The 19063-nt window shown below is 45.7% G+C and overlaps 1 protein-coding gene across 2 annotated transcripts; it reads left to right on the forward strand.

The window, feature by feature from the left end:
- The first annotated feature begins 273 nt into the window (after window positions 1–273).
- On the forward strand, window positions 274–10721 carry shkbp1 (SH3KBP1 binding protein 1). Of its 2 annotated transcripts, none has more exons than XM_062962230.1 (18): window positions 274–743; window positions 1442–1495; window positions 2304–2349; window positions 2576–2649; window positions 2756–2859; window positions 3067–3147; window positions 3682–3852; window positions 4055–4145; window positions 4235–4425; window positions 5680–5795; window positions 5930–6017; window positions 6207–6323; window positions 6988–7158; window positions 7259–7414; window positions 7524–7620; window positions 8403–8581; window positions 8797–8929; window positions 9754–10721. In XM_062962230.1, the coding sequence occupies exons 1-18, from the start codon at window positions 613–615 to the stop codon at window positions 10130–10132; spliced, it is 2379 nt and encodes a 792-aa protein (XP_062818300.1). In that variant the 5' UTR covers window positions 274–612; the 3' UTR covers window positions 10133–10721. The 2 variants fall into 2 exon arrangements, with proteins under 2 accessions (XP_062818300.1, XP_008112015.2); XM_008113808.3 differs by having other exon boundaries at window positions 276–743; window positions 2801–2859.
- The last annotated feature ends 8342 nt before the right edge of the window (window positions 10722–19063 follow it).

A 19063-nucleotide genomic window follows, 5' to 3' on the forward strand; every position in this document is an offset into this window, starting at 1 on the left:
TTATATAATCCAGTTCAAAGCAGATAACCTGGGATCTGAACCTGGGATATAGGGCAGTACAGATTCTAAATCCCCTTCTACACTGCCATATGATCTAGATTATCAAATCAGATAATCTACATAATCCGGCTGTTAGGAATTGTGGGAGTTAAAGTTCAAAACAGCTGGAGGGCCCAAGTTTGCCCATACCTGGTATAGCCTAATGATTCCCACACTTTGGTCCGCCAAATATTTTGGACTTCGACTCCCAGAATTCCTGACTGCTGGACAAACTGGCTGAAGCTTCTGGGAGTTGAAGTCCACTAGCTCAGAGGATCAGGGTTTGAGGACAACTGCTAGAGCCAATAGGAATGCGAGATAGGACAACCTTTATGCGCGACGCCCAATCACCAGATGGCTCGAAATGGGCAGGATCAGGGCAATTTAAAGCCGCGGATAGTTGTTTATGTGGAGAGTCACTTAAACCAATGGGAAGAGCAAGTGGGCGGAACCTTTACCACTTTGGAGCCAATGAGCCAACGAAGGTTGACCGAAATAGGCGAAATTGCCGAAATAGGCGGGACTATGTGGTCTGAGACCAATTGGAGGAGGGATTAGGAAATCTTACCTCCAATGGCTTTGCGGGGGAGGCGGTGCCTCGCTAAAGAGCCCGGAAGGCGGAAGCGGAGCGGCTTCGGGATGGCGGCGGGGGCGGTTGCTACTGCTGGAGCCGAACTGATCCAGTTGAACGTCGGCGGCCGAAGGCAAGGGACCGTCCGTGGCGTCGCCTAGGAGACCGCCCTGGCCACGCACACAGAGGGGAGGGGCTTGAAGTGGGAATCTAATAGCAGTGGGGAAAGAATGAGAGACATAATAACTGGGTTGCTATGAGTTTTTCGAGTCGTATGGCCATATTCCAGAAGCATTCTCTCCTGACGTTTCGCCCACATCTATGACAGACATCCTCAGAGGTTGTGAGGTCTGTTGGAAACTACCGTAGGCAAGTAGGGTTTATATATCTGTGGAATATCCAGGGTGGGAGAAAAGAATTCTTGTCTGTTGGAGGCAAGTGTGAATGTTGCAGTTGGCCTCCTTGATTAGCACTGAATAGCCTTGCAGCTTTAAAGCCTGGCTGCTTCCTGCCTGGATGAATCCTCTTGGGGGAGGTGTTAGCTGGCCCTGATTGTTTCCTGTCTGGAATGTTGTTTTCTTTATTTACTGTTCTGATTTTAGAGGGGTTTTTTTTTATACTGGCAGCCAGATTTATAAACCCCACTTGCCTAATTTCCAGCAGACCTCACAATCCCAGGAGTTCAAAGTTTCTCTTTTCTCTTTTGGAGATTCAGATGTGAGCAAATAGTGCTTCTCCCAAGGAAAAAGCCACGTGGTGCATGGGCACCTTTGTTTTCTGTCCTCACCGGCTTTCATCCTAACCCCCTCCCTTTCCTTTTCCTCTCTGCAGGTTCAGTACTTCTCGCCAGACCCTCACTTGGATCCCAGATTCCTTTTTTTCTAGGTGACCGAAGCAAGGAGAAGGAGGCTTGGTGGGGATAATGAGGAAGTAGCCTGTGTTTGTAGTGGGCAGATGGCATTTATAGAAGGCAGCATGGTGTTATAGAAGAGCCCATCTAGTTTACCACATATACTGTAATTACTCAAGTCTAATGTGCCATTGACTCTAATGCGCACTTCAGTTTTCAAAACCCGGAAACCAAAAAAAAGTATTTGCTGGCAAATGTAATGCACAGCGCAAAAAGTGTCCTGTTTGTAATTTGGCCAAAAAGGTGTGCTGTACATTTGCTGCACTCTTTCTTTAAAAACAAAAGTGTTAGAGGACTAAAGCTTCCAGCAATGGAAAAAATCTTGAGGTGCATCTATGCTGTAGATTAAAATGAATCCATTTTTACTGCCCTGACTTATATTGATATAAGCCACCTTGAGTCCCTTCGGGGAGATAGGGCAGGTTATAAATAAAATATTATTATTACAAAATAAATTAGGTTCTTTCTTAATATTACATTAATCATTATTTTATTTTATTAATTATACAAAATAATTGTATTTTGTTGAATGCCTTTCCTGACCTTATTTACACATTAAGACAAACTCTTTGTTATGGTGCACTTCCCTGCCACAGATATTGTAACAAAATGTTTCCCTGTAAAAGTTTTTGTTTGTTGGTATGTTTGTAACTTTAAATAAACTTTAACTTTAAAAATTATGGCTCAAAAATAAAAAGTAGGACTGCTTTGGAGCTTGCTTAGCCTAGTTGGAACGAATTCTTTTAAAATGTCAGAATCTGACCTTAATTTTTCTAATTGTAGCCTCCTCAGCGGACGGATCTCTACCTTGAAGGATGAAACAGGTGCGGTAAGTAACTTTGAGCAATTTTTCTTCTCTTTACTACCTCTTTTCCATTCCCAAAATCCAAAATGAAGATGGGGAGTATACTGTTTTTTTCAGTAAACTGGGCAGGACTAAGTAGAGCTAAGTGTGGAATATACAGAAGAAGAGCCATCTGGGTTGAGACCCATTCAAATAGCAAGAGGATGAATGCAACTCTAGCGAAATGGCACCTTTTTTGCTTTCCATTTAGATCTTCATTGACCGGGATCCTGAAGTCTTTGCCCCTATCCTAAACTTTCTCCGGACCAAAGAGCTTGATATCAGGTGCGACGTGAAGGTCCAGGCAGTCTGCTTGGGGGCTGGGGAAGCATCAGTGAGTGAGCTGCAACTCCAGCCTCTAAACCTTAGATTCCCTATTGCCTTTTCATAGGTATGGGCAAATCTTCATCATAACCCATCCATTTTGTCCCTTCAGGAGGACCAATGTTTCCTTGCTGTTGCATGAGGCACAGTTCTATGGGATCACACCATTAGGTATGCCAGTGCCTGAGTGGTGGTGGGGGCATCGGTCTTGAAAGCAAGGAGTGCAAAGTATGTGAGGGGGATGTTGGGATATTTCACCATTCTCCCTTGTTCATACAACACCAGGCAGGTTGGCAGGTTGTGTGGATGATAATGGTTGATGTTCCAGAGGCAGGTGCTTCCTTGTCTGAGCTCCTTTCTTCATCTCATGTTCCCTAGTGCGCCGCCTGCAGCTGCATGAGGAGCTAGAACGATCGTCCTGTGGGAGCGTTCTTTTCAATGGCTACTTGCCCCCACCAGGTACAGAGTAGCTTCACTTTGTTGTATTTCTATTTATCTCTTGCTTTTCTTCCAGTTTGAGACTCAAGGCTTACAAATAATTCAAACATAGATAAAAAATTCACAGACTACCGAAATGAAAAAAATAAATAATTAAACAATTTAGAACCACTGAAAGGATCAATCATTAAAAAAAAACGATCTAACAACATGTATGAGATCTATTTCCCCTTGAAAAATCATTTCTCAATTCTGTCTGCCTGCCTGACAGCGGAATCATAGTAAGGAAAGTGCCAATTTAACTGTGGGAAGGAAGTTCAAGGATCTGGGGTCAGCCACTGAGAAGGACCTCTCCCATGTCCCCATCTTGCAAGGGACAGAACAAAGGGGCTCCTCAGATCATAAAATATGGTCAGGTTCATATGGTCCTTCAAACAATCTGGACTTGTGCCTTGGGAAAGGAATGAGATTTGGGTGAAACTCTAATTTAAGGACTGAAGGGGGAATTGGGACTCAGGAATATGGACAATAGTGCCTTCTCCCTTTTCATTCCAGTGTTCCCTATCAAACGATGGAACCGACACAGTGTCACAGGGGCTCAGTTGGCTGCCCGGTCAGGGAACCTCGTGGAGCGAGCCCTTGTGCGCCGAAGCAACACCATGCCCCCCAACCTTGGAAATGCGGGGCTGCTGGGGCGGTTGTTGGAGGAGAGGAATTCAGGGGCAGGTAAGTGCTGTGTCAGGAAGGAAAGACAATAAAATGTGCATTTTTCCTCGTAGTGGAAACTTCACAGCACAGGAACAGCTTGAGATAGGTTGGGAGTTGTCTAGTGGAAATGTCACTGTCAGACCCAAACTCTGTTTTAGGGAGAAGTTAGTAAGGAAACTCCTTTCTCAGAGCCTCTGTATGCCTAATTCTTTCCTCCTAGGAGCTTCGAATGATCCAGGGATGGTGCGTCTTGTACATGGGCACCACAACTGGATAGCAGTGGCCTATGCTCAGTTCCTCGTCTGTTACAGGTACATGCCTTTTGGGGAAATGGGATGGTGGAACAGAGAGATCTTTTTTTCCACTCCATCACAGTCTGTTGATACTCTTTGCTGCACAGGATGAAAGAGACCTCTGGTTGGCAGCTGGCATTCTGCAGCCCCCGGCTGGACTGGGTCATTGAACGGGTGGCACTGAATGCCCGAGTTCTTGGCGGCTCACTGGGTGACAGTGACAAGATGGTGGCAGCTGCTTCCTGCAGTGAGATCCTCTTGTGGGCAATCCAGCCTGATGGGAATGGCATTGAGATCGGTGAGGAGCCAAGCGAAGTTGGGGCAGAGCAGAAGCAATGTTCATTGTACCAGCTTATGCTTTGGCAACCCACTGTTGTTATTTTAGACACATGGAAACAACAACAACAATAACAATAATAATAATAATAATATAATAATATAATCTCCCCAAGGGGACTCAGAGCGGCTTACAGCAATATAATTATACAAATCATTTTGTTAACAACACACATAAATATATCCAATTTAAATTAAATCAACAGTTAATAACAAGGCAAAACAATATAAAAATAAAGCAACATTTTAAAATTACATGAAACGTTATTCCTTAAAAATCCCAGCTACTGATCAAGTGAAAAGGAACAGTAAGATCCAATTTTAGATTTATCTCATTACTTCAATCGTTAGATGACATGAAGTTTACCCATTTTCAAATGCCTGTTTGAGTAATAATAAATAATAATAGCTTTATACCCCATCACCATCTCCCAGAAGGACTAGGTGTGGCTTACAAGTGCCATAGCGCATAAACAAAGGTAAATTACATCCACATATAAAAAAATTAAATTACATCATCAGTTGAGATAAAAATAACACCTTACCCAATTAAAAAAACCCCAATAAAACAGTACTAATTACTAATTAAACAAATAGTACTGCTCTCAGCCGCAGCCCAGTTTAACCATTAAAATAGCCAAGTTTTTAGTTCCTTCCAGAAAATGGATAGCGTGGGGGTCTAATCTCCTGGGGAGGGAGACTTGCCTGTAACTAGCTAGAATTTCCCGATTCCTGGGAGTTTCAGCATCCAGAGACTGAGGCAGGGAGAGTGACGGATTTTCCAGCAGATTTATTTCAGAACTCCACTGCCTTCCAAACTCATCTAGTTCCCAATCAGAAAGTTTTATATCTGTTGAGGACTGGGTGAGTTCCTCAGAGCATTTAGGAAGATACTTTGGGTTTCCTCATGTGGAACTTCCTGCCTCATGATAAGCTAAGGTATCTGTGAAAGGAAGTCAGCCAAATCTGGAGCGAAGCCTCTTGAAAGGGCCATGGGTTCATGGTCAACACACCCTCGGATGTTATTTTTTTTTTCCAATTGACTTTTAGCCTTTCTCCCCAGAAAGGGACTCAGGGTAGCTCACCATAAAATGCAATTAAAGCACAGAGAGATTCATATCTTCTTATGGTATTCTCTTGTACTGGTTGGCTCCTATCGGAACCAAGAGTTGGCCTGTCTCATGTTCCTCTCTGATGTTCTGTATCTTCTTGCTAGGTGTATTCCACTTGGGAGTTCCTGTGGAAGGCCTGCTCTTTGTAGGCAACCAACTCATTGCCACCAGCCACACAGGCAAGATTGGAGTCTGGAATGCTGTCACTAAGCACTGGCAGGTGAGGAGAGGGGCAAGTGGGATGGCCAAGGGAGGAGGGAGACTAAAGCATGACCCTTCAAGGCTCTGAAGCTTCATATGCAGAAGCACCCCCCCCCCCCCGATTTCATCTGACAATTATTTCTGCTTCCATAGACTCAGGAGATGGTCCCAATCAACAGCTATGATGCTGCCGGTTCCTTCCTCCTCTTGGGATGCAACAATGGTTCTATCTACTATGTAGGTAGGTTGAATGGAGGGATACCAGTTCTAGGCATGGAGGTCATAGCCAGGCATCGCCCAAGCCCTGACACCTTGTTATTGGCAGGGCAATGCACAGAGAGGGGAGGCAAGGGAGCAATTAGTGATTGGAGCCTGAGTTTGCCCACCTGGTTACCTGTGCCATGCACTTTCTTTCCTCTGCTCCCAACAGATGTGCAGAAGTTCCCACTTCGCATGAAGGACAACGACCTCCTTGTGACAGAGCTGTACCGTGACCCTTCTGAGGATGCCATCACTGCGCTCAGCGTCTATCTCACACCAAAAAGTAGTAAGGAGTAGAGTTTAAGGTTGAATCCTGTTCGATGTTTGATTTTTTTGTTTTATGCCTGATATAACAGGTTGCGTTTTTTATTTAATTTTTGTTAAGTCTTAATTTGTTTTTATATGTTGGGCTATCATTTTTTTGTTATTAGGGGTGTATTGTTGTGTTTAGACATTGAATATTTGCCTTTTATGTTTGGAATTTGCCCTGAGTCCCTCTGGAAGATAGGGTGGAATATAAATAAAGTATTATTATTATTATTATTATTATTATTATTATTATTATTATTATTGTCCAGGAACACTGCACTGTTTTCCTTCTCCTTGTTTACTTAGACACTTGCCTTGCCTGCCTTCCCAACCCCTGGATCTTCTGCCTTGCTCTATCCAGCTTGAATAGCAAATATTAGGTGCCTTGCCTGAGGCTACAGGTGGCCAAAACTCTGTTCCTGTAGATGTTTTGAACTTCAGCTAATGTTGGACTAGGACTTTGGGTGACCATGGGCAAGTCACATTCTCTCAGCCTAAGGGGAAGACAATAGCAAACCCCTGAATAATTCTGGCTGAGAAAATCCTGTACCATGGTCACGGTGTATCAAGTGTATAGGCACATGCCTATAGGAGTGAGACCATCACTGCCCTCTGGCGCAATGCTTTGCTTTCTTCTACAGGCAACAGTGGGAATTGGATTGAGATTGCCTATGGCACCAGCTCAGGGACAGTGCGGGTGATTGTCAGGCATCCAGAAACTGTGGGTTCAGGGCCCCAGCTCTTCCAGACTTTTGCTGTCCACCGCAGCCCTGTCACCAAAGTGATGCTTTCAGAAAGGCACCTCATCTCAGGTATTGGCCAATGGGGTTAACAGGGGGGATGGATACATTGGGACACCTTAAAATGACTTCTATCCCCATTTTACGCCTTTGCCCCTGTTCTTTCTCCCAGTCTGTGCTGACAACAATCATGTCCGTACCTGGACGGTGACCCGGTTCCGTGGGATGATCTCCACCCAGCCTGGCTCCACACCATTGGCTTCCTTCAAGATCTTAGCTCTAGAATCCGTCGATGGACATGGGGGCTGCAGTGTTGGCACAGACATTGGTATGAAGTGATGGAAGGGATTGACCTTCAGGGTCTGCTGAACCTTCCTGTGTTCCTGGACCTTCTCAGCCTTGATGTGGCCTTGGTTTCTGTGTCTTCTTACCTGCAGGTCCTTTTGGTGAACGGGATGACCAGCAAGTGTTCCTCCAGAAGGTGGTGCCAGATGCTAGCAACTTGTATGTGCGGCTATCCTCAACAGGGAAGAGGTGAATTTGCTGGAGCCCAGGACTGTTTGGGGCAGAGAACAGGGATTCGTCTGATTCTTAAGAGCAGGGGTGCGCAATTGCATGGTAGGGAGGGATGGACAATTGCATAGGGAGGAGATCAGGGCAAATTTCTTCCCTTGCCCTGCCTGAAGCCACATCTCTCCCTTCTCCTATGGCAAGCCCCAATACCTTTGTTTTCATTATCAGTACTTCTCAAAATGGCAGCAGGAAGTGATGTCACATCACTTTCAGTCACCATTTTGAGAAACTGGGGAAGAAAACGGGTATTTGAAGATAGTGCAAGGTACTGGTGGGGTGGGATTATTTTTGTGGCTTTACATGCATTTGGAAAGTTTTCCAAAATTGCTCTCAAATCAGGCTGCATGCAGGTCACACAATATGCATTCTAGTTTAATAACCAACATCATATTTAAGGGTCATCAAGTTGAATAGAACAGGATGGGAAAGAACAACAATGTCAGCTTCAAATGTGGAGGTGGATGGTTGATCATGAGCAATTTTGACACTTTTTTCAGAAAAGCTGCTTTTTCACCCACATTTGGAAAAGATCCTCCTTTTTTAAAAGACCTCTAGTGGGATTGGCAAGAGGTGTATGCTATGCAGCTTTGACCTTTTTCAATGCTGTTGCTACTTCGGAAACCAAATGTCACCTCTGGAAGTATTAAAATATCTTGCTGTGGCTCATGTGCCTTTCCTCTGCCAACTTGCCTGCTTTTGAGCTCCCCACCCAGGGCTCCTTTTCTGTTTCCTTCCCACAACAGAGTCTGCGAAGTGCGCTCTGTGGACGGTTCACCCATCACGGCCTTCATGGTGCAGGAGTGCGAGGGCTCCAGCCGCATTGGATCCCGCCCACGCCGCTACCTCTTCACTGGCCACAGCAATGGCAGCCTCCAGATGTGGGACCTCACAACTGCCATGGAGATGGTGGAACAAGCACCAAGTGCGCAAGCGGGCAGAGTGGGATGCTGGGCAGAGTGCCATAGAGGGAATGGCTGTGCTTGCAGGTTGGGTAGCACCATTGGCTGCTCAAAGCACAGCACTAAAGCTTCCCTGGAGACTTTGGCTGGCTGAATAGCACCTGCCAAGGGCATATTTCCCCCCCTGCGCATATTACTGTGCTAACAAGCTCCCACCTTCTTTGCATCCATCCTTCAGATACAGGCGGTCTCTCGGAGGAGGAGCTGTTGCAGGAGCTGAAACAGTGTGACTTGGCACTCACCCACACCCTCGAGATGAGCCTGGCTGGATCGTTCACCCCCACACATCCTCCCACCGCTGCCAGTGTCAGGTAGAGACTGGTTGAAGCACACACATTTAATGGAAAGGGGGAGGTCTAGAAAAGCCCCCTACCCTGGCCCTCACCTAAAGCTAGAGATTCCTGACTTGGGAGTGAGCCCACCTGTGAGCTGTGCCTCATCTACTGGCATCACAGGATGAACCAAGAAATGCCTGCCCTGTATTTTGGGCAAATATCACAAGCCAACAAAATCAGAATTTTTGTAATCATCAGAAATGAAAGTAGCACAGTTTAAATCAATTTTTTATGTTGATTTTAAATACGTCTTGATTTTTTCCCATCACATCAACTTTTTAAAAGATACATTGCAGCAACTACTGTAAAGTCTGCACATTTTGCATCATATTACTGTAACACAAGCCAACAATTATTTTTCATCAGATATAACTTTAGGTCATTCTTATATAGTTTTTTGTGCTGAATTCAGATCTGTGTTTATTTTTTCTCTATGAGACTAATTGAATAATTAATGCATTTACACACTGGTATCAATAGAATCTAATTGATATCAGTGTGTAAGTGCATTCATTATTTGATTAGCTACATCACAAGAACTACACATGATTCAGAAAAAATAAGCACAGTTCTGAATTTAGTGCAAAAAAACCTCTAAGAATGACTTGTGGCTTGTGTATCTATACTTGTCTGAGTTTTTGCCCCTTGTCAAAATGAGGCCCATTGTCCACAGAGTTCATTCTATCATAATCCTGTTTTTTACTTTTGAGAGTCCATAGCTGAATATTCCCTTGTCTTTCCTGCAACAGACTGATGCCGCTCCCTTTAGAAACTGTAACCTGCCTTTGTCCTACCAACAGCCTCCAGTTCCAAAATGTCAGCGGAGCCCGGGACAAGCCAGTGAGGGCCTCCCCAGTCCTTCCCTCCCGATTGAACCCAGAGCCCCTGCCCCAACCTGATTTCCAGCAACGAGGAGCCCTTGACAGGAGACGTCAAGGTGGGAGCTTCATTGAGCGCTGTCAGGAGCTGGCCCGTTCCTCTTCCTCCTCCTTGGACCTTGCTCAGCCCGAAAGTCCATGGGTCAACCGCTCCAGGGAGCTCGGGGCCAGAGCCAGGCACGGGCGGCTCAGTGCCAGCCCTGCTGTCCAAAGAACGCCCAGCCTGAGTCCAGCTTCCCCAGAGTCCCCCAGCCTGCCTCTGGCTCCATCTCGACAGCGGCTCAGTGAAACCTCTTTTTGACCTCTTCTGTGGTGAAAGGGACAGTGGCACCTGCAGCAACCATTTCCAAGTTTTTCCACGTCTCTTTTGCAAGCCTCTCCTATTTACTAGGTGGGATGCAGATCTGGGCTGTGTGTCTCTCCAGACCTTCCACTGGTGTGCCTTGTGTTTTGGGAGCCATTGATCAAGTTCTGGGACAAAACCTTTTGCTATCAAGTATACCCCTCTCTCCAATGATGTGCTCCTTCTCCATATCGCCGTCCTCTGCTCAGTGAGTCCCGCCCCTCTCCAAGAGACTTCCATGCTTCTCAGGGTGTTGGTCTCCAAGGGCGTTCTTCTCCCTTGTGAGGCAGGTTGCACATGCGCAGGTGGCCATAAGCATCACACTTGCAGGTGATAAATTGGTAGGAAGTCCTCTCTGGAGCATTTCCTGGAAGACTTCTATCCCAGTCTTCTGTCCTCCCTTCTCTGAAAAGCCAAAGCTGTTCATGATGAGCAATAATGCTGTGTGGTCTTTGCAGCACTAAGATGTTTTACATACAGTATATATATATATATTTCATTTTGTATCAGTCTGCGACTGATGATAATTATTAAAAAGTGAAAGGTCTCTCTTGCTTTTTTCTGGATTCTCTGTGGGGCCCTGACGGGATACAGAATGTAACTTAGCAGAGATGGGGGACTTTTTTGGTGTTTTAAACCGTAGGACCCCAAGAAAGATCATTGCCGGTGTGTGATCCTTGCTTCTTTTTACTTTTCAGGAAGGTTCCCAGTCTTATTGTGAGGCCAAGGAGGGGAAATGTAATATCACTGTGAAATGCTATTTATTTTTAAATATTTATCTTCTGCCTCCATCTCCAGTCCTGCAATTCAAGGTGGCGTACAGACATTAAAAGGGCAAGCCTTAAAGCACATCTTGTATAAAAGTTAAAATAGAATTGTGTTGTCAAAGGCTTTCATGGATTTAATCATTGGGTTGCTGTGAGTTTTCTTGTTTGTATGGCCATGTTCCAGAAGCATTATCTCCTGACATTTTGCCCACATCTATGGCAGAGGTTGTGAGATATATTGGAAACGAGGCAAGGGCGGTTTATATATCTGTGGAATGTCCAGGCTGGGAGAAAGAACTCTTGTCTGTTGGAGGGAAGTGTGAATGTTGCAAATGGCCAGCTTGATTAGCATCGAATGGCCTTGCAGCTTCAAGGCTGGTTGACCCCTGCTTGGGGGAATCCTTTGCTGTGAGGTGTTAGCTGGCCCTGATAGTTTAATTTCTGGAATTCCCCTGTTTTCCGATTGTTGTTATTTATTTACTGTCCTGATTTTAGAGGGTTTTTTTTAATACTGGTAGCCAGATTTTATTCATTTTCATGGTTTCCTCCTTTCTGTTGAGATTGTCCACATGCTTGTGGATTTCAATGGCTTCTCTGTATAGTGTGACATAGCATGTGGACAATTCCAACAGAAAGGAGGAAACCATGAAAATGAATAAAATCTGGCTAAATAAATAACAAGAATAAAACAAATTAGGGGAATTCCAGACATTAAACAATCAGGGCCAGCTAACACCTCACGACAAAGGATTCCTTCAGGCAGGAAGCAGCCAAGCTGTAAAGCTGCCAGGTTATTCAATGCTAATCAAACTGGCCAGTTGCAACATTCACACTGGCCTCAAACACACCAGAGTTCTTTCTCCCACCCTGGACTTTCCATAGATACAGTATACTGTATAAACTCCACTTGCCTAGTTTCCAACAGACCTCACAACCTCTGAGGATGCCTGCCATAGATGTGGGCGAAACATCAGGAGGGAATGCTTCTGGAACATGGCCATACAGCCCGGAAAACTCACAGCAACCCAGTAAAATAGAATTATCAAAAGTATGTCTCTTGATCTAGAAAAACGGTAAATGGAGTATACTAATCAATATTAAAGACTCTTTCCCTTTGATCAGTCAGTCCTTAAAGATCTGCTGTAGCAACAGAGTTTCGCCTATGGAAAGATAGTCAGGGAAATGTCAGTCTAGTCTCTAGGAACTGAAGTCCAAAACCTTGGAGTAGCCACCAAGAAGACCCTCTTCTGTGTTTCCATCCTGTTCTTGCACATTGGCCTGGCATGGCCACTTTCTCTTCGGATTCTTTCTGCACAATTTCTTTTGGATGGGGCTAGGAATTTGACTGAAAACCAGTATCCTTTCTGCATATATATTTCTCTCTGGTTCAAAGCAGAGTGCTTGCCGAATATGGGCACCTTTTCCCAATTTAAGCTCTCACCATTTTCTGAAGCTGAGAGTATTTGACTTGCCCCAGGTCAGCCGTTACATTCCCATTGCTGAGAGGAGATTCGAATCCTGGTCTTCGTCATGGTCCAATGCTCAAAACACTCCATCGCACTGTTTCTGGTAAGGAGAAGGCAAAACGAGGGCATTGCCCTCCCATAGGATTCCCTCCACCATACTTTTCCCTTCAATCCCCACATTTCTAGCCTGGCAGTGATTTTGAACTTCAGTCAAGCGTTTAGAAACACAGTCTAGGTCTCCGAAGAAAAAGCGCAGACCCAGTTACCAAGGGAATGCGAACACAGCAATCTAATAAGGGTTACACATGTGCATGATTTTCAGTGTTCTGGGTTGCAAAGAATTTAGAGAGGAATGGCACATTTCATTTGGGGGCAGGGTTCTTATTTGAGGAGGCAATTCCTTCCTGTAGAAGGGACCCACCATCTCCCCAGAGCCTGGAGAATAATAAAAACCCCACCCCACCCAAAATAAAAGAAACCTCTGGCTTATGTAAGTGCTGCTGCCAGGCTGGGAGTGTGTGAGTCAGCCTGAGTGCAGCTCAGCTCCAGTGTCGGTTCACACCCGGTGCCCCCCAGGCACACTCCCGCCCCACCACCAAGGAGTCTTATGTAATGCTGCCACTGCTGCTGTTGTTGACGGGGGGGGGGGGGGCATAGTTCCTAATGGTTGCAGCTGCCTGAGGTGCCACTCCAATGGGCAGGTCTCCCCTTGCCAGCTGGCCCTGGTGTTTCCCTCCCGCCACTAGCTGGAATTCCCTCCTTCCCTCCCACTCCCTTTGGACCCAGTTGTGTCTCCCTGTGTGTGTTTTTGTGTATCTGGGATTGTGTGAATGCCCTTTCCAGAACCAAGAGCCCAGGGGCAAACTGTCCTGCTGCTGTCTTAAAAGCTTCCTTCTGCCGACTCTTCTCCTTCTCCTTCAATGCTGTCTCAGCTCCCTTTTTTCTCTCATTTCCTTGGCCTTTCTCTCTTCTCTTTAGCATCATAGCCAAGCTGTGATGAGAAGAGAGGAGGACTTCAGAAGCATGTATGGAGCACTTTCTATAAATTTTTACAACACTTTGTGCCCGCGAGCATGTACAGAGTGCTTTCTATAATATGATAGCTATGCTCTGTGCTTATGGGGATGTATAGGCACTGTTCTATAGAATTATACCTTTGAACCTTATACCTATGAACATATACAGAGTGCTTTCTGTTTGTGGCTATGAGCATGTACAGAGTGCTTTCTGTAATACTATAAACTATACATGCTCTGTGCTTATGAGGATATGCAGAGCGCTCTCTATAAGATTATTAGAACACTTTGTGCCAATGTACAGAGTGTATTGTCTAAGGCTTTCATGGCTGGAATCACTGGGTTGCAGTGAGTTTTCCAGGCTGTATGGCCATGTTTCAGATGCATTCTCTCCTGATGTTTCACCCACATCTATGGCAGGCATCCTCAGAGGTTATGAGGATGCCTGCCATAGATGTGGGTGAAACGTCAAGAGAAAATGCTTCTGGAACATGGCCATACAGCCCAGAAAACTCACAGCAACCCAATATACAGAGTGCTTTCTATAACATGCTTTGTGCCTAGGACCATGACCAGAGTGCTTTCTGTAATACTATAACTATACATGCTCTGTGCTTATGAGGTGCTTTCTATAAGATTATTAGTACACGTTGTTCCAGTGAGCATGTACAGAGTGCTTTCTGTGTGACTATAACTCGACATGTCCTGTGCCTATGGGCGTGTATCAAGTGCTTTTACTTGATATACACCCATAGATTGTAATTGTACTTTGTGCCTATGAGCATGTATAGAGTGCTTTCTATGGGACTATAACGATACATGCTCCCAAGCTATGAGGTTGTACAGAGTGCTTTGTGTAAGATTATAACTATGGTATATACTCTCTGTGCTTATGAATGCTTTTCCCTTGCAACTTGCCCTTGGAATTTGGAGGCAAGCATATACAGAGCTCTTTCCAGCTTTACGGGTTCCTTCATGCTTTGATTTGTGGTATGAAGAGGGCCAGGGGAGAGGATTGTGAGAGCATCACTGCAAAACTTGTGTCTGTGAACATCTACGGAGTGTTTTTTCCTCCTTTCCAGCCAGTACTTTTCAATAACCCCATAACATTTCAGATTTGGAAAGGCAAAGGAGAGCGAATGAGGTGGGGGAAGGAAAATGAGCGTATAACAGCAAACTTTCATTTCTGCAGGCATATACAAAATGCTTTTTCCTTACAGACAATATCTGCCTCCAGTGCCTGTGTATGTAGGTGCCTTCAAGTTACTGTCGACTTATAGTGACACGATTATTTTATAGGGTTTTATTTTGCAAGGAAGTCTCAGAGGTGGTTCCTTCTGAAATAGAGCCTACAGCACCTGATTTGTTGCCAATCTCCCCTCCAGTACTAACCAGAACTGACCCTAGTTAGCTTCCAGGAGCAGACAGGATCTAGTGCAGGGGTCCTCAAACTTTTAAAGCAAAGGGCCGGTCCACAATCCTTCAGACTGTTGAGGGGCCAAATTATCATTTGAAAAAGAAATTCGAACAAATCCCTATGCACACTGCACATGTCTTATTTGTAGTGTAAAACAACAACAATGAAAGAACAATAAAATATTTTAAAATGAAAACAATTTTAACCAACATAAACCTATCAGGATTTCAATAGGAAGTGTGGGCCTGCTTCTGGCCAATGAGATAGTCAAGTTAATTAGGATTGTTATTGTTGTGTGCCTTCAAATCATTTCAGAATTTGGGCGAGCCTAAGTCTAAAATTATTTATTTATTCATTTACTACATTTATTTTTTACATTTATATCCCGCCCTTCTCACCCCGGACTTGGAGCGGCTGTACGTACATACAATATATTATATTATTAACATAGCACAATATTAGCTTTATATATTACTCTATTGAACTATACCACTATACTGTAATATTATATGTAATATATAACATGTAATTAACATTATTATATGGTATTATTATTAGTATTACATTGTATAACATGATAATATCAATATCATATGTATATATAATATATTATTAAAACTGATATAAAAATATTATATTATAAATGAGGGCGGGGGGGCAGGTAAATGACCTTGGAGGGCCGCATCTGGCCCCCGGGCCTTAGTTTGGGGACCCCTGATCTAGTGCCTTTAGGATATTTAGGCAGCTCATCATTCCCTACGTACTTTGAGTTTGCAGGTGGAAGAGGAGGTGGTAATGAGAGCATTTGAGCCTTGCATACAGAGTGCTTTTTCCTTCCACCAAATACTTGTCCCTCCACCCTTTAGATTTTGTTGGGAGGTGAGTAGATGGCTGTGAGCATGCATACAATGCTTTTTCCTTTCCAGTTAGTGTTTGCCACTAGTATCTCAAATGTGGGAGTGGGAGGAATCAGATGTTGTTATCCCTGCTGTTATTCACGAAGCGACTGAATGAACAAACAACAATCCCTGCTCTAGGCAGGGAGAGAAGCCTCCAAATATTCCAGGATCCCAACAAATGCCTTACTTTCAGAGCATTCATACGAGGGAATCACAGAGATGTATTTTGTGAGCCGCCTTGAGTCCCTCTGGGAGATGGTGGTGGGATATAAATAAAAGTTTATTATTTATAAGGAGAGGTGCTACTGAGGCCAGCACCTCCTGTTTGCCCCTTGGCAGGTATTTTGGGAAGCAGGGAGCTATTTGGGGCTCCATGGGGCTGGGCAATGGGAAATATTCTCTTCCCTGGGTGGGCACCATTCTTCCAGGGAGGGTGCTGTCATTGATAGCATGGAAGAGACAGCTTCCCCTTCCATTTCGCCCCTAGCTAACTTGGCTGGTGATTTTTCTAGGCCAATTGCTTGCGCTCTCCTGTTGCATTGCAAGCAGGATGCAGGCAAAGACTACCACTGCTGCTCTTCTGCCTGAGAGCTGGAGGAGATAAATGCCCATGGGCCCCTCCCTCTGAGGGCCCTGCCTGCGATGTGAGGCACCCCAGCCTCAAAGGAGAGGTCCCCGCTCTGCTCTTCCTCCGCCGGGAGGCTTCTTGGGGGTTGGTTCGCACCGATGCAGGATGTAACTCCTGGAGGCGGTTGCCTAGCAACTGTCTCCGGCCGATGCAGAGGCGCTCAGCTGGCGAGGAAGGATGGGGGGGCATGGGAGCCCCTGGTTTGCACCGAAGAAGCATCACCAGCCGAAGGAGCCGATGAGGTCTTTGCCGGAGACACCTACCAGGACTGGGGTGAGTGAGGAGAGGGGGGCAAGATTGGCTCTCTCCTCCAATGCATGCACACCGATCCCCCATGCTCATGGATTGGGCAAAGGGTGGCATTGCCAAGGCTGGAGGAAGAGGAGGAGGAGAGAAGTCGTTGTGACTGCCATTCTAGGTGCTTCTGTGATATGGCAGGGAGGAGGCTGGAGGGGAGGGGTCACAATTGTGGGTGCATTTATGCCACTGGGGGCCCTAGCCATGCAGCACATGCCAGGCTCTTGATGGGGCATGCAGGCATTGAGAGAAACAGCTAGCTGCCCTCACCTATCCACCCAACGACGACAGTGACAACAGCGAGGACGCAATGTGCCAGCCCTCGCCTCTCTTCCCCCTCCAGGCTAACGGTGCTCAAAGAAAGGCGGCGGCAGCGGCAAGGGGCGGGCGCCAGTGACCGAAGCCATGGGCAACTGTGGGCGAGCGGAGTGCCAAAGCAGCACATCGGGGAAGGCCGCCAGACAGGTATGGGGTGAACGCCACCGCTGTGGAGCCAATATGCCATATGAAAAAGGCAACCTTCCTGCTGTGGGGATGGGAGACCACAGGGACGTTGCAGCCATTGGCAGGGACATTGAGATGCAACAGCACCAAGGGACCGAGACACTTTCACGTGGCCAAGGCACAGCTCACACAGCCTGCAACATGGCAACTGGGCAAGAGAGAGGCATCTAGATCAGATGCACCAAGAAACATGCAGCCACGGAGCGGAGCACATCCCTTGGCTTGAGCCGTAGCATGATGTGACCGTAGGCGACATGGGCATTACGTTTTGCTGGAATGAAGAGCGTGAGGCGTGCAACATTGTAGTGGAAGCAACAGCACATGAGTGGACAGCACAAGGAGGCACACGCTCACACACGTGCTCAGGCGCACACAGCTCCTTGTCTAGATTTGCAGTAGCCAGCCATTATAGAATGGCAGCCTTTTGACCCATGCAACAGGAACTGCTTTTAGGGGATAGGAGGATAGATGCATATGCGTGCGCGCGCACACACAAACACACACCCATAGTACTGTAAGAGATACAACAGCTGCAGGCTTGGTGGGAGATGTGCGTATGGAGGGGAGATATTTTTCCTACTTTGGCCTAGCAAAGCAGAATTCGGTGGGGAGAAGAGAGGGCAGACACCATTTGCAACTATGCATGCTGGTTGTGTACATGTACATCAAATGGATGTAGTTCGCGCACATACTATGGCTTTTTCACTGATTTGAGAAATACATGTCACTGCATGCAGGCACAGATAGTGCTATGTTACATATGTGACTTTTGTACATGGACACAGACACACAAATCGCATGCAGGGACAGGGGTTTACAACAAATTGTTCTCCTGTCCAGCTTTGTCCCCCTTCCCTCATTGCTTCGATCATTGGAGGTTTCCAGGCCCTTATAATGATCCACTTTCCAAGCCCCTTCTCCAAGTTATCCTCTTGTTGGGAATATGGCAAACAAGAATGAAAAATGGGGCCTTTCTTGTGGTTCCAATGTGTTCATGCCCAAGAAGGGTCACCTTTCCTTGGTGCTGCCTCCGCTTTCAGCCAGTTACTTCCTCCAATGTACATTCAGAAATGCTGCCTTGTGAACTCAGATTTTACAACAAATGCATTTGATAGGTTGATTGTATTACTTTTATACTGTTGTTACTGTGAACTTCATTAGGTTTCTCCCCCTTCGAGATACTAAACAATGGCTTTAAATTGGATAATGAGTAAGAAGACTCACTTATTTGCACAGTGTGATTCACAAAATGTAAATGAGCAGATCCCCGCCTCCAAGGAACTTGCAGTCTCAAATGGAGCATGAGACATTACCAGAAGAATTGGAGGGCAGGAATAAGCAGAAGGGAAATAATGTGTTGTCGAAGACTTTCATGGCTGGAATCACTAGGTTGCTGGAACACGCTTCTGGAACATGGCCATGCAGCCCGGAAAACTCACAGCAACCCAGAAGGGAAATAGTGGTTATTTCCAAGTGACAGATACTGAGGTTTGGTTATAGAACAGGTTGTCTTTGGACTGTACCAAAGACATCATGTGCTTATCACACATGTTCCCCTTTCAGCAATCTTTCTGACTCCTTCAAGGTGCTTGTCAAGATTTGATACTCATTTTAATTCCTTCATATTTAGTCATAGGCTATGGGAGGTGAATGATTCCACAGACTGACTGTTGCATTGTATCCAACAGTCCTGATTTGGCAGGGACAGCCCCAACTAGTCCTCTGCCATCCCACTTTTCTAACTTCTTTTCAGAGGTCCAAGTTTCTTTCTCCTCCTCCTACATTCCACATTAGCCCTCAGTTTACTTCAGTTGCTGTAAAACTTAACCCCTTAGGAGGAGAGAGAGAGGGGGGTGGGAGAGAGAGGGGGGTGGGAGAGAGAGAGAGAGAGAGAG

This window comes from Anolis carolinensis, unplaced genomic scaffold, assembly GCF_035594765.1.
Source record: "Anolis carolinensis isolate JA03-04 unplaced genomic scaffold, rAnoCar3.1.pri scaffold_10, whole genome shotgun sequence".
NCBI classification, from domain to species: Eukaryota; Metazoa; Chordata; class Lepidosauria; order Squamata; family Dactyloidae; genus Anolis; species Anolis carolinensis.

Bases quoted from the DNA above. Each gene is read 5' to 3' on its own strand.
- shkbp1 (XM_062962230.1), top strand. From the start codon at position 613: ATGGCTTTGCGGGGGAGGCGGTGCCTCGCTAAAGAGCCCGGAAGGCGG. The intron at 6,018-6,206 runs GTAGGTTGAATG...TGCTCCCAACAG, and splicing joins TGGTTCTATCTACTATGTAG to ATGTGCAGAAGTTCCCACTT. The intron at 8,582-8,796 runs GTGCGCAAGCGG...TCCATCCTTCAG, and splicing joins GATGGTGGAACAAGCACCAA to ATACAGGCGGTCTCTCGGAG.